General features: G+C 50.9%; 1 protein-coding gene across 1 annotated transcript; it reads left to right on the top strand.

Annotated features, from left to right (window-relative positions):
* Positions 1–635: 635 nt before the first annotated feature.
* On the top strand, positions 636–1,749 carry LOC34623418. Its single transcript, XM_026336244.1, has 2 exons — positions 636–1,442; positions 1,627–1,749. Exons 1-2 carry the CDS (start codon positions 636–638, stop codon positions 1,747–1,749), a joined length of 930 nt encoding a protein of 309 aa, XP_026192029.1.
* Positions 1,750–15,251: the final 13,502 nt, after the last annotated feature.

Here is a 15,251-nt window from a genome sequence, read left to right on the forward strand (position 1 = left end):
CAGGATATGCCACGACACCGACCTAATCGCATTAAGAAATGTTTTAAAAGCGTAATATAAGGATGTGAAGCGACTATATCTGTTTTTGTTCAAAGTAGACCATGGCCACTCAGATCGAACCAACCAGGGCACCAGCAGCAACCTGAGGAGGGTATGTCATCCACTGTGGTCCTAGTAAGCGCCTAGAATGGATAGCTACCTAAAATCACGGAAAATGCAAAAGGTGTAAGCCTTTTACTGCATTACAGCTCATGGTTGGGTACCAGCAGGTACGCGCCTCGGGTGTGCGGCAGAGGCCTCAACGACGGCTAGCCAGTGCTTTCAATAGCTTCTGCGACAAACTGCAGCCTTCATTCAATATAAAACTCAAGCATTACGAATAGGTATCAGGTCTCTGATCCCAGGTCATCATCTCACTTCAGGTATTTCTTAATCAGTCGTCCTGATTATCCGGTGGATCCACAGACACATTGCCATTCAGCATTCTGCGGAAAACTATCCTAAAGGTACGTTCCTGAAAACATCTGCACCTGGAAAGTATTCAAGTCTAATTGAACCAGGCTTTTTACTAGTAGACTCTGGAGCCTTCTGAGTTGGTTTTCAAAACCTGAAGCAGTTCCGCGAAGTTAACAAAAATGGAGCCCACAAACAACTCCTCCCGGACCCGAGAGTTTTCTGCACCAGAGAGCGAGCAGGGTCAAGCAGGACGAAAGAGTTTCTCTACCAGCTCTGTGGCGAGTAGGCCTACCACCCCTGCTGCTAGTGTACCTGTTGGATACGAGCGCACTTGGAGCCATTTTAAACGATCTTTTTGTCGTGGTTTCTACGTTCCTGCGCCTATTAGGCTTATAGATACCGTATACTGTTTCTATTTAGTAGTTTCTGAATGCATCACGGCTCTCCTATCCGGTAGAGGAAGCTTGCACGATCTGTGTGATAGAACCTTAACAGCTATTTGTTCCGCTGCTGCCAGTTCTCAGTTGGATGTCTATATGGTTTTTAACCCATGTGTCATATGCACAGGTGAGGAGGGCCTTATTGCTGGCTTCATAAGCAGGCTAAGCTCCACATTTGGTATCCCCTTGGGAAGTTTGCAAAGCCGCCCAGAGATTCAGACCTCTGGAGAGGAAGTGGTGGCGGACCCCTCAATGCAGCCGCGGACGGATCAAGCTCCAAGAGACTACGGCTCTGGTTTGCCGGGATACCCAAAGCATAGCTGTGCATACTTTGATAGCACATTTGGACGCTCCAAGGATGCCCCCGAGTTCGTGAGCCTGTTCAAACTTCTAGATGTGCATGATGACAGACTGATAGGCCCCAGGCTTTCTGGCTTCCCGAAATGCAAGCTTAATTTTCCCCCTCTACCTGCGGACAAGCTTGGCACTCCAACGTACGACTACCGCGATCTCATAGGATACCGTATGGACTTCCACCCATACGTGGTACGCAGAAACACTTCCTTGCCAAACGACACGCATGAAAAGATGTTAAGAACAGAAGCCCCCGTTTAGCAGAATATGGTGGCTGCAGTACAATAGTCTCGAGAGGTAATCATGGTCGTGTAGTGCTTTGAAGACATTCCTTCCAGCCCTGGCGGAATTTGTGTGTTATTGTGCTATATTACAGAACGCTACAATGAACCCCGAAGACCCTGCACGCATGTATGTGTGCGCAAACTGGATGGTTGGGTACCCATATGGAGTCCCAGCAGTCGAAGAGAATGAAAGAGCACAATTGAAAATGGCATAGGTCGCCACATCCACAATTTGGTCGTACGCCGTGGACTGATGTGGGGCATAGGAGGCGGCGTATGCTTTAGGTAGAGGGGTATCAAGACGTATATTATATAGCGGTAAAATTGCACTAAGATTCTTATCCAAGAAAGCCGCCAATCAGGCAATCCTGATGAGGCAGGTCACGGCGCATGGTAGCATAAAGCCCTGGTGTTAACAGTGCAGTGCGGAACACTCATGCTGTGTTTGCGCTGCTTGTGGCTGCGCATTTGCACCGTTCTCGGTTTTCCTCGCGCGCCAGTTGACAGGTATTGAACTCATGGTACAGACTGGTATGCTTCATAATACTACAACTATTGGTTTCTTTTTACAACCAGAAGCAGTGCCACTATAAAAGCAGCTATTCGAGAGGTGTTCGAAGCTGTTGTTTTGCCCTTGTTTAAAGCGCAGCAGCTGTTGAAGTGCATCGATTCCGCTGCATACCCGAAGCAGAATTTGAGCGGAGGTGGTCTTTGCGTAAGTGGAATGTTATAGCCAGCCACGAGCTAATACTGCTTCCATCATTGATCATTGGGTTGGTGGGTGCTCCGTCAAGGTGGATTCATTTAGTTCTACCGTCCCAATTGATGAATGAGCAGAAGATATAGCAGCATGCGTGTTTGTTGATACGTGTTACGTATTCTGCAAGGAGTTCCTTCTTGAAACAGCCCTTTGAAATTGGGTGATGTGCCCTCGCTCCACCATCTGAAGCTGCGGAGCATAGGAACCAACAAAAAATGAGAAAAATCTGGTTGAAGTACGTACTTCATGAGGAACAAAGCTGTGTAATTAGCTCTGTGGCACGCAGGCTGCATAAATGACGCCATTTCGTCGGCACTAAACAGTGCACAATCGACTAGTTTACATTTCTAGATTACCTGAAGCAGCAGCCACTTCGCGGCCCGTTTTCGCAAGCCGTGCCATAGGCTTCCCGCATGTTGCAAATCTTGGTCGTTGCTCGCAAAACTGCCTCGCGAACGGCTGGAGTCGTGTCCAGTTTCCACAGCATGCTTGGGTAGTAGGTCTAAAGGCTGTGATGTGTTGCCTCGGCGTGGCAATGAATCATCCTCTGCGTCACTATTATCTCCTGGGTGGAGATCCACAATCTTGAAGAATTCATGAGTGCACATCCCCAAATCTTCCGCGCCGCATTCAAGAGGAACAGAAGTGGGTGTACACCCAAATGCGAAGTCCATAAGCGCATGCGCAGATTCACCCCAGCCCTTTGGAGCTCGCTTTTCGATGGAATCATGCCGAGCAGACGCTGCAGCTGCTGCTTTACTACGGAGATGCACCTGTCTCTGTACTGCATCTGAGAGCTCGAGAGCCACCAAAACTGAGCAACAGTTTGAACCATCGCCGCCATTTCCATTGACTCTGTGAATGAAGCCAATAAGGGAAGAATCAAAAACAAGTACGGGACCCACTGGCCAGCCTATGAGAAGCACACACTTGGATCCCAGCAAGACTAAAACAACGAGCCCAGCCTGGCGCGTTGACCTGTGATCTAGCAATTGCCCTCTACTTTCTTTAGTAGGGTTAGCGGCTTCCCTCGCCGCGCATGCAAGGGCTCTTGCAAGAGCTGCTGCTGATTTTGTTGGGTGCCGATCCAACATATGTGCAATGTATGGAAGTTGATGAAACTCCACGAGGCGCATGAGCACCAGCTGCACGAAAGAATCTTCAGGTTCCACTCGTCTCAGGACGTTCCACCGCCAACAAAGCAATCGAGGCAAAGGAAGGCGTGGAGCTTCGGGGCAGCTTGCTGGGGTGCTAACAGCCGCTAAGACCGCGGTGGCTACTGTGTGCTCAGTGAGTCCCTGCGAAATCCACTGCATTCTCGAAGATATTGAAGAGCTCGCCTCTGAGCGAATCTGTTCCAAGAGCTGATCCAGAAGCCTCTGTCGATGGTTGATAAGGATGGGATGCTGCGAATATGGTAGGTGACTCAATTGCTGTTCCCATCCGCGAGCAGCCAAGGAACCTAGCTCCATAATGCCAGTGGCAATATTCAGCACCAAGCTTGCTACGGCGACCGCCAGGCCCTCTGCCAAGCCTTTCGCACCGTGCGCGCGCGCTGCTGTCCAAGGGCCAAAGATAACATCTGCGTCAACCACGTGCATCGATCCACAGACGCCACGATCTCCATACCTAAGCATCGCTTGAATCATGCATACACCTGCACACCGATGGCGGCTGCTCAGCTAGTGATCACTTTATAGTCACATAGCTCGGTTTATGCCTTACCGTGAACAATATCCCCTAACTCGAGCCCAAACCGCTGCATACCCTTTTGCAGACCCTCAATTAGCGTGGATGGTATTCCATCTCTGTTGCCTGAAAGGATTACGTTGCCCTGACCATGCCTGTCTCCACCCGACGCGGCAGGCAGCTCTATGCGGATATTATCAAGGGCTGAGGCGGTGAGGGAGCTTCCCAAGCCTAAGGATATGCTGAGGCCATCAGCAATACCTATCTCGAAGGGACCGCATAGCACAAATATTAAAGGCACAAGTTGTGATGCTGTGCAAAAGATTTAGCAAAATACGTGTGAAGTATCTGCTTTGCACTTGTGAGGGAGGTTCTACATGCTCTGGTACCAGGACTCCCTGTCAGCTGCCACAATGTATATTTTTATGGGTCATGGATGCACTGAACAAGCTTCCTACCTTACACTAGCAATTTTAATAAGTCAGACGATGCAGCATAGCAGACTGATGTTGAGAGAGGAGATGCTAAAGATAACATTTTGCTGGCTTCTGGCTACGGTATTCCGAAATCCTCACCTCCGAAAATTGTCGCTAGCACGAGCCTGCCTGCGGATGACATTGCAAAAGCCTCAGGGTGTGCGACGATGGGCTCGTCTAGGCTGTCCCCACTGGTAAACACGTGTCGAAATTCCTGCCAGAGAGTATTTGCCATATCTTTGCACAAGCGCCTAATCAAGCGACTGCGTTGCTCCCAGCCACCCACATTGCATAGGGCTTCGGTTGCAGCCAGAAGCGATGCTGCACCTCTCATGGTTTCGTTTCGCACGTGCCGCCTAAGCAAAAATGCTAGCACCGGCAACGGCATCTGGGATACTTCTGATTGGAAGGGATGCACGCAGATTTCGCAGTGTGCAATGTTGCAAGCTCGCAGCACTGTTGGGAGAACGGTGGAAGAAAGGCAACAACCGATGCCTTCAACGGTGCCTCCCCGGATTTCTCTGCTGACTGACTTAGCTGCAGAGTACTTGAGGTGGTTGGTTCCATCAGTATCCGCCCCTTTTGAAGACAGCTTCCCCAGTCCAGGTGAATCTGCAGTTAGGACCGACCAAAGGTCATCGCAGAGGAGCTTTACTGCAATGGTTGTACCGCCGCAGTGTACTTGTGATATGCAGAATGATCTTGCATTTGTTTGGTCTAGAAAATACGCTGACAAGGGTGACTGATTGGAGCGAGTTGAATCGCACCGGAACGTAACTAGGCTGGTTTCTGGCCCTGATACGCTTGCGTCTCCATATACCCCGCAGAAACTCCGTGGATTGTAACAGGGATTGTCGCAATTGGGGCAATGATGCAACATACGTCCGCAATTTGTAGAAACGTGATATCCAGAGCACTGCGCTGACAGGGGGCGACGTACATTCATTTTGAGGAGCCTGTGGGCAGTAGACTTCAGGCTAACCGGGAAGGCAATCCGACCGCACATCGTGTTGCGACATGTTTGCCTGGAGAGCGTTTGAATTACAGAGTCTGCGGGCAACTGGCAAGCAGATTCAATAGATGCCATGGAAGTCAGCACAGAACGTAGGTGGAGATTGACCACAACTGGTGAGACTGCTAGCGAAGCGTGTTCGACTTCTTGATGGACATGGGACATGAAAGGAAGCATCCCCGGGTAGCCACGCATGACTTCCACCCTGCCGAAAAGAAGCATCTGCATCATAGGCTCATTGAAAATCCTAACAGTGTGCTCCCCGCTGAGCTGATGGTGCATCCAAGCGAGAACTGGGGATCCTTCCGGTTTATCTAGTCCAGAGCAGCCTCTTCGCTCACAGGATTGAACAGATCCAAGAGTAGCTGGTCCCATGATTAATGGGTACACTGTTTTGTTGCCAAAATCAAACAAGTGTGCTTCTTCAAGAGACATATCAACTCCAAAGCGTACACTTGAAGGGGAAGCCTTTCCCTCTAACGGCCCGTCAACCAGCGAAATGAGCGCTAAAAACGCTGCCTCTACCATTTTCGCATCCAGTACGATCTGCTGACATTGCCGACCCCAAATGCAGCGGCCTGGCGTCAGCCTTCCCAGTTGTTGCTCACGCCGATTGGGGCCCTGGTCACCAATATATGTGAGGCATATGTACGGTAGGCGGACAGAAGCTACACAGAAAAGAACACAGAAATACCAGGAGCCTTCCACAATAAACTACAGCTTGACAGCTACGCTGGCCAGCAAATAGCACTGGCTAAATTAGACTAGTGCATTTCAATTGCTGATCAGCAGGAAAACTTGCCTCGAAGTATCTTGTCACATGCCTCTTTACCCAGCAGGTGCGCAGGTAGTGTCCTTTGCAGTCCCAGCAGGCCATACTGAGGTATGTCGTTTCCCCCGATAGAGCGTTCATGAAGCCGTCGAGTCTTTGGAATGTGAACGGAATTGGCTCTTTCTGTTGCTTTCATAGACGCACGATTGTCCCTCAGGCCGCTTTTCCCATTGGCAATGACTGAATCCACTACACGGCTTCTTCTGGGAGGCACTGAGGTTACCGACACGATAATTGTTGGGCCTCGGGTTCGAACTGCAAGGTAAAACCAGCGCCGCGGTCGCTGCAGCACAACTTTTAGGCACTTGTTTGATTCCAATCCAATTTCGATCCAGGCAAGGTCCTCACCTTCCAGACGAATATACAGCTTCTCTTGCAAGGCATCAACGCCAACCTTGCCATTGTTCAGGATTGACTCAGCACATGCTGCCATTGCCGCTGCGCCTGAGCGGTACAGTGCTGCAGCTTTTGCGTTTGAGGTGAAAGAGGCCCACCTGCGCGGGCAGTCGCTATTGTGCAGAGGAGGTTCTCCCTTGATACGAGCGGTATCCATGCTTTCGTACCATTGCCGCACACCCAGAAGCCCCCAAGATCCTTCCATCAATTTGAGAGGCTCGAAGGAGTCCGGCCAACGGAGACGCGCTGCCTCTGCTGCAGCTTTTGCCACTAGCCACATAGACCAGGCTTGTTCAAGGGTGACGCCTTCTATAGATCTCAGTATTTTCCGAAGGGTTGGTGGAGGCCACAGAAAATCGCTGACATTACTTCCGTCCGATTCGTTGTTTATATAGCCATGAGACAAATAAAGACGCTTTTCCATGTCGAATTGCTTCGTCCTAGGTCTCAGGCTGCCTTCAAGCTCGCGGGATAGTAAAGGATCATGAATGGCTCCAACCTGAGAAAGCCGGTGCAGCGTCTGCTCACTTGATCCAGAAGAAGACATGTTTACATGTGGCCATGCAGAGATACCTGCAGCCTCCTGGCTCCTGCGCAAACAAATTTTCCGGCGTTTGGAGTATGTCCGATACCTCTCGAACCCTTGAGAACCTTCACGTTGCATGAGGTCCAGCTCGTCAGCTACTGCTTTGTCTCTTACGGCTTGAATTTGCGTTGCTGCAGTGTCTCCAGCCTCGCACGCCGGACAAAGTGGCAGCGCACGGCGCATCCAAACCGGCCGCGCCTGTAGGGGGGGCACCAATATTGGGGGCGGCCCAGGAGGTTTGAAAGCAGGGGTTTTGCATCCATCCATACCCTTCAGCAAGGGCGTCACAATTAGAGCGGAAGCAGCAGCATGAGCAGAGTCCATGGTCGAGAAACACGGTGGGGCAGATGAAGTAACACGGACTGTAATGTTTGTCAGATGGTTTTCTACATGAATCGGAGCCACACGGGCAGGCGATAAGTGAATGTAGGATACACCGGCATCATTTTCGGTGCTACCAACTACTGTTGTGCTGACAACCGCAGCGAAGAGATTGCCAATGCAGTCGTAAAGCGGAATGCTTTGGCTTGCGCTCCGGGACGCTGCTGCACCAGCAGCGCCTACAACGACATCTGGTGAAGTCTGTGCACCAGTCTTTGCTTCAGACTTGATGCATATGTTTTTGCTCAGGGAGTCTGCTATACCAGATGTTTCATGTTTGCTTGCCAAGATAGTTGTAGCTGTGCTGGACTGCGGAGGGGGCGAGCCAATACATAGTGCGTCTGTCCACAGAAAGTACGGCAACTCAACTGCCTGTAGGGGTTGCATTGGTGCAGGATCTGAATGAGGTGCACTGCTAGCTGGACTTCGTTCAGTGAATAACGGAGCAGCAGCTGTAGGGTTTTCTTCGTGATCAGGAGGCAAATTGTTAATAGATTGGCGCTTTAAGGAAAGCTTCGATCTCTTCCAGTCTACGGAGGGCTCCGCTTTATGCTGAGCAGTGAGAAGAGCATTCAAAGGCTGTTCACCTCGCTCAGAGACATGTAAATTCGGAGCTGATTGGGGGTCATCACCGGCAAACTCCCGTTTATGCTGTTCATGTATCCAAGGGGGATGAACACGGGATCGGTCTATTAGGGTCTGTCTCCAATTTTGTAGATGACGCTGGTCCCTAGGACACACTGGTGTGTGCTGTCCTTTATTCTGCTTATCCAGGAGTGACCGGTATTTCCGAGTGCTTGATCCAAGGATTTGTGAAGAGATACTGTCCGTTGGCAGCTCACCAGTGTGTGCCTCACTTGGAGAACCACTGGGAGCCCTAGCGTGAATTAACAGAGCAGTATGAAGCAGAGGCAATGAATTGGGAGCGACAGTCTGCTGTTGGCTTTCCAACTCTTTGCCTTGATCAGATAGATGTTCTTGCTGCTCGTGAGTTAGGCAGTCACTCCGTTTAGCCCGCAGCGACGGCGTCTGACCAACACGCATTCTTTCATCCTGAATCTTGCTACCTAGTTCGCTCCGTCCGTCTTCCGACATCTTGTTGCCGCGGTCCTGGTCAAAGTCTGCTGCCTCCAAAAGATTACTTTGGCTATTCCGCCCTGTAGTTTGCCTTTTAGGCCATCTCGAAGTAGAGGGTGGAGCAAACATGAACTGCTCACCATCTTCTATAATGGCTGTGCCCAACGGAGCTTGCTCTGTTAAGGATGGCAACTCTAACTCTGCGGATGTGGCTGTCCGAGGCCTCGTCGACCAGCCATATGCCTTGGACGGGGCATCCCACTCTCCAACATCAGAAAACCCTGCCAGACCTCTGCTTCTTTCCTGGTTACGTGCGGCACGCTGTGTAGTTCTTGCATGAAGCGAAGTGGTTCTGTGTACTGAAGCATCATATTTGCCTAGATCGGCGCGATGATCACTTTGCACATTGTCACCCGTCATTTCATGCAAGCTTTCGCCGTCGCCCAAGCCAGATGACTCGTAACCTACCCCACTACTTTGGTGAAAAACCCCATGCTGAAACAGCACGTCGTATAATCGGAGCCCTTCGAATGAAGGATGCGGGAGTTCCAGTGGATCGAAGACTTCAGTATCGCATACGCCTTTTCGTGCACTGGACTGCTGCGATGGCCGCGACGCAATCCTGATGTTAACTGCATATGTCGCATCGGCATCTGTGAAATGGAATACAATCGCCGCCTTGTGAGGCAATCTGAAGATAGGTGCTGCTCCATCAAGAATATGGCTTTCTGGAGGTGCATCTGTGCCATTTCTGGTTTCCTCACTCAGCGTACTGGGGTTCAAGTATCTTCTGTAAATAGGCTTCCGCCTATCACAGCCTGCCAAGGCTAAATTGTAAGCCAATGCGAAAACTGGCTTACACCGAGAACCGGTTGACGCTTGTCGTATTTCAAGATCCAGTTTCGTAGTATTAATAAACACAAATCGTGGAAGAAGCTGGAGTGTCACTGACGGAGCAGACAATATCGAGCAAAGCTTTGTCCACTCTGCCGTTGGTGGCAAGGTTGAGAAAATCATTTTCGGCATGCGCTCTGCCTTTTTTCTTTCGGAGTGCGAAGCGCTCACGAGATCAAGGCTTCTATTTTCAGCCGTTTGCCAGTTGTTAGACGGGGGGAACAGTTCTGAAAACGTGAGGAGATCAGACCCTGCGGTATACTCATATTCGAACCCTTCAGTGTGGACTTCCCGGATTTCATGAAGGCCAGCAGATAGAGGTTTGACCGATGAAACGAAAGAGTTATTTTGTAGAAAACTTGAGAGTCTCGAACGATCAGAACCCGGAAGAACTGGTAGCATGGAAAGCAGCAGAAAATGGCTGTCTGGTCGTCTGATGTTTTGTTGTTGAAGCACCAAGTCCCGTGGTCCCATGCGCAAGTGCAGAGGCTCTTTCATCCCTGTAAGTTGGAGTTCTTTCGCCAAGACTTGACTATCCCCTGTAGAATTTCCTGATATCGCCAACAACCACTGGGGTATCAGGTGCCGTACACAAGGACACAACAAACTTTCCAAATCCAGTTCCAGGTGCCACTCGGGAACCAGCCCGCTAATGTCACTAGAAGGCTCCATTCCGCCACAGTGCGTTTTGGGGACACAGCTGCTTACATATTCTCCAAAAGTGCTTCCAACAGAGCGGAGCAGACTGCTGGGTGAGTACTGTTGGGAGAACTTTTTGGAGCTGCAGCCTAGCAACGGGTTCCTTGCAATCGGAACATCCGCAGTACTGTCACGTTGTGTCGTGTCTGAACTCCTGTCGCGAGATGAGTGACAGCTGTCGGAACTTTCCTCAGGGTCTCGAAGTGCCTCAAGCAGCTGTAACGATTCCCCCTGATTCAAGCGGAAAGCTTCTGCAAGTGCAATGGCCAGCCTTGCGGGCTTTAGCTCGCATTCCCCAATCATTAGTCTCTTGGACGTGACGAGCTGAGGCAGTTGCAAAGGTTCCCTACTGCCTACTGTTCCGTGTTCCGTTGCCAAACAAGCCAACGGTAAAGCTTCGCTGGCCTGGACAGCGCGCAGTCTGGCAAGCTGGGTCCCTCCCTTCCCTACAGCTGCCCATTTTTGCCTGGGTTCAGGCATCGTAGGTGATGAAGGCTCAACATTGTCTCCATAATAGCGCTTCTGAAATCTATGGCGCTTGGTGAGGTCATCTTCTACAGAGGCTGCTGACACAAGGCTTGCGTCGTCCTGCACAACCGCTGGACGAGGATCTAACGAGCTCGACGTCGCTTCAGAGGAAGCAAACAATGTTGAATAGCGCGAACTCGCAGGCTCTGCTTTATAGCCCCAACGGTAACGAATACTTTTAGAAGACAGGTTTGCGAAGCGCTGCTGCTTTCTGAAAATAGGTGCAAGGGACAGAGGTATGTCTCCGCACCTTTGCCAGATTGCCATAGGAGAAGATATGATAAGGGTCAACGCCGCAGCGGAAGCCCTAACAAACAGAGGCAGCGAAGGATCAAAAGGGGAAAAAATACAGCATATGCGAACCTGAGATACACAACCCTCAATATCCATTGCCTGCATGATCACTTCTTCATCCAACGGACCCTTGTGGCTAAGGGGCTCTGTTTGAGGAATGTCTTGATGTAATCCACAAGAATAGGCCATAGATCCCCCATTGTTTGATGAGAGGCTTCCGTTCCTTCCGGCATTGCTTGAGGTATAGGAAGCTCTGTCATGATACCCAGACCACAGAGTGAGCCAGGGGCTCCAAGAACCGTTTCCCAACTTCAAAGCACCTACTAGACCGTCACAACCGTGGACAGTGCAGCAAAGACGCTCACGTTCTGATGGGATGACAACTACGCCCCACCCCCCCTCTGGCACAAAGCGCGGCGGGCAACTCGGTAGAGTCTCTGGTGCGTCTGTAGTCAAAGATGCGCCTTCAAAATCTGTGAAACTGCTCTCGGCTGCACTCCATACGTCTGATGAAGAGCTCTCGCATTCAGCTTCCGTTCCACCTGTGTTCTTCATATCTTCCCATAGCGGCGAATCAACGATGCGCAGAGAGATTGGGCATGGAAGGTGATTGCATATCCTCAGCGGAGCCTTGAGAGTCCACCGTTGCGCTGCTATCTCCTTGGGGGCACCGTGCTCCTCGAAATCTGCATTGTGTTCAGCCGCGTTACCGGATGCTTTCTCGCCATTACTTGAGGCCAAGGGCGGCTGCGTAGTCCCACTGAACAGGTTTGTTGGGACGGTCCAGGATGTGGTATTGAAACATGCGATGATAAAAAGTGCCGGTGAGGTCTGATCGGGTAAATCCGCATGGGAATTTGTACGGACTCCTGGATGGAGTACTAAAACAGTGCAATAGACTCCTCTCCGACCCAAAAGGTGGATCGCACTCGTTGAAGTGCACCGTTTTTTGGTTGCGTTTCCTCTTCTCAACAGACTCTCACAACGGGCACACAAAAATGAGGCAAGAAAAACCTCACCACGGGCGGTAGGACCGCGACATAGGATACAGCGCGGACTTGGCAAGGTTGAAGCGATTTGCTCAAGACACTGCTGTCTGTCGGCCTGCACAACGAGAGACCACGAGCTTCGCCCAAGAAGGCGCTCGTATATTAGTTGTTCGTTCTCTCCAGCCTCTAGGGTTTTTGAGCTATTGCCTTCCTCAATTCGGCTCCTTTGATCCAGAGCAGACAGTAAAGCAGGAACTGGGACTCCATGGATAGTGTTGTACGCGGGACAGCAAAGCAAGTAAGCGGCGTCAGTGTTTTGTAAGGTTTTTGAAAAAGCGGAGGCGCTTGCAGCATCGTCAAACCATATTCTTTCTCCCAGCGGGAGAAAGTAGCACTCGCTGTTTTTGGTGGGCGCCCCGTTTTCTGAAAAACCACAGCATCCTTGCTTCGCACGGTATGGTTTCTGCTTAGCTTCTGTGCAATCCGAAATATGCCCTTTAATATCTGCGGCAACAGGCTCCATGCGTCTGCATCTGAGACCGCATATGAAGTTCAAAGGTGAGAGATTGCGCACAGCCAACGGGGAATGGAGTGTAAGAATCTGGTTGCCCTGTTGCAGGCCACTTTCAGTAGTTGCTGCCCGTGCAGTTAAAACGAAGTTCTGGTAGCGCCACGGCTCTGCAATCACGGATGGATGAGCGCCAGAGCCTTCATTAGGGCAAACTATTGCCAGTTTAATAAGAGAGCTTGCCGGCAAGTCTTGAGGACGAACGACAACCGCTGCTCCTCTGGCCTCTGCGTCACTGATGGCTGCAATAAAATACTCGAATATTATTTGCCTGGATTTGATATCAATATTTTGATATGCCAAAGAAGATGCCAAAGCGGGATGGGCGGCCAGAAGCCGAACGCAATTGCTTTCCATGGACTCCCCTACCCCGCCACCCTCTTTTGAATTCCTTTGGAAGCCAACAGTTTGGTTAGGGCGGATCAGTCTCCACGGCGAGACCAATCGCCCAACAGACTCGCCCTGTGTGTGGTAAGCAAGCACCAAAGGCGTGCCAGAAGCGTTGAGTAGGAAGAAATCAAAGTCTAGCAGCCGCATAGGCCGCGCGGTTTTGAGACGGCTAGAACTTATGGGCATTCTAGAGACTGGATGTCCAAGGTTCTCCAGGACAACTTCAGAATGGCGATTCGAGAGAAGAGGCAGGTGGTCAAAAAAACGGACACACGCGTGGTCCATGCATCTGCTGCCTGCAACTTGCTTCAGTTTTTGCAGCACGTCAGATGATGTCGAGCACAACCGTCGAGTTGGAGCAATCGTGCATCTAATTTGAGAGAGTCGCGGAGCGAAGGTTTTGCGGCGTCTGGTGAGGTGGGTTGTTTGTGTGCTGCGCAGAAGGGTATGAATACGCTTCCTGTACCTTAATGAGGCAGATTTAGAACTGCCCATACAGCAATCCCCTAACTGTGCTGGCATGCTGAAATCATGCATTGGCGCCGTATCAAATTCCGCCATCGAATGGGATGAAGTCGTACGGTTGTCGAGGATGGAGGCATGCTCTGGGTCTAGCATTGAAACTGCTGGTACAAGCCATTCCGAAACTGCATGTTCCCAGAATTTCCGAAGGCTGCTGCTGCTGACAGCGGCAGCGGCCCTCCACTCAACTGCAGCCTGCTGTAGCGCAAGTAAGAGGGTGTTCAAGTGCCAAGATGCAAATGCGATTTGAATTCCTTTTGACGATAACAATGGAGCCCTGCAGTCTGCCACAGTAGGAGCGATGATAGGGCTGCTGAGGCTGGAGGAGTCTGAAAGTGGCAGCATCTCTAAGACGTCGCGGCCCTCTAGCCCCAGAATTACCTCACGCAAGCGCATGCGTAGACTGAAGGACAGTGGAGACCAATCAAATAAGGGTTCCCAGACGGAGATGGTGTTGCTGCAGTCACCAAACCCCGCCTCCTCCTGGGGTAATTCCAGGCAATGCGCTCGCTGTGAAACGCTCAGACGACATCGGAACATGGATTCACGTGCGCCATTGGGCACAAACGCATCCTCAGCTAAGCGCTTCTCGCTTGTTCCGTAGCTCTCAGAGGGGTACGCCTCGCCTCGTGTTCCCGCGAAGAAGCTGAGGACACAAGCAGCAACTATGCTGTGTCCGGAGCACATAGAAGATGTGAGGTATCAAATAGAGGCCTCGTTGGGTAAGTACCCTTGATCGCCAGCCTCACTTCCCACGAGGGAGGGGGCCTTAGAATTGAAAAAACACAAAAACTCTCAGTATTCGACGCAATGTAGGTTTTATGTACTTACTCAAGGCGGATACGTGCACCGCCGCAAGCAAAGAATTCTGGAACAGCTTCCGTCCCGTGCTGGCCTAGACCGCTACGACTCTGCTTTTCGTGAAGCAAATGCTGTATCAGACGCTCATGCAGCTGCTCGGCAGAAACTCTTTCTGGACAGCTTTCACATGAGGAGGCCCTCAGATGGTGTAGTGACTGAATGGGCAATACCTGTCCAGCTGATCCTGTCTCAACTAAAGCCATTACGTTTGCGCCTGCAACCCGTATGCCTTCTATGGAGAGTTTGAGGAGAGGAGCTGAGCACGGTGAGGAAGGCTGCCTCAAATTACCAGAAGAATCAGAACACTTGAGTCCGGACGCAAGTTGGAACATGCCCACCCGACTTCTGCTTGCATGAGTCAGAGTTTCTTGATCCCCAAAGGGGTCATTTATTACCATCAACTCGAAAACTGGAAAGGTCACCCTCAGATGTAGAAGCGGCATTTGATCTGTAAAGTATATCCAAGGCCTGCACAATCTGGCGAAGATGGATGAGTGAGGCAGGCCGCGAACGACACCTGACTGCAGATGCAAACATGCGCAACACAGCCAACGCACGGCACGCACAGTATATGAAACGCGTGCCCTATCAAGGAGTCCGCCAGCATACCTTGCAGCTCTAAAGTTGAAAGTCGCGCCAAGAATAGCGGTGCCTTTCAGCCAGAAACGCTTAGAGTAAGAATATACGTCGGCCTACTTGTCGCCAATTTTCGGAATGCTCCTCCTCTAGCATTCCAAGTGTCTTCCCCAGTTCCTTCAGATGG

Source organism: Cyclospora cayetanensis, unplaced genomic scaffold, assembly GCF_002999335.1.
Source record: "Cyclospora cayetanensis isolate NF1_C8 unplaced genomic scaffold, CcayRef3 CcayRef3_contig_99, whole genome shotgun sequence".
Taxonomy (NCBI): Eukaryota; Apicomplexa; class Conoidasida; order Eucoccidiorida; family Eimeriidae; genus Cyclospora; species Cyclospora cayetanensis.

Excerpts from the sequence above, each read along its gene's own strand:
- LOC34623418 (XM_026336244.1), top strand. The coding sequence starts at position 636 with ATGGAGCCCACAAACAACTCCTCCCGGACCCGAGAGTTTTCTGCACCA. Across the intron at positions 1,443-1,626 it reads TGGACTTCCACCCATACGTG|AACGCTACAATGAACCCCGA; the intron begins GTACGCAGAAAC and ends GCTATATTACAG.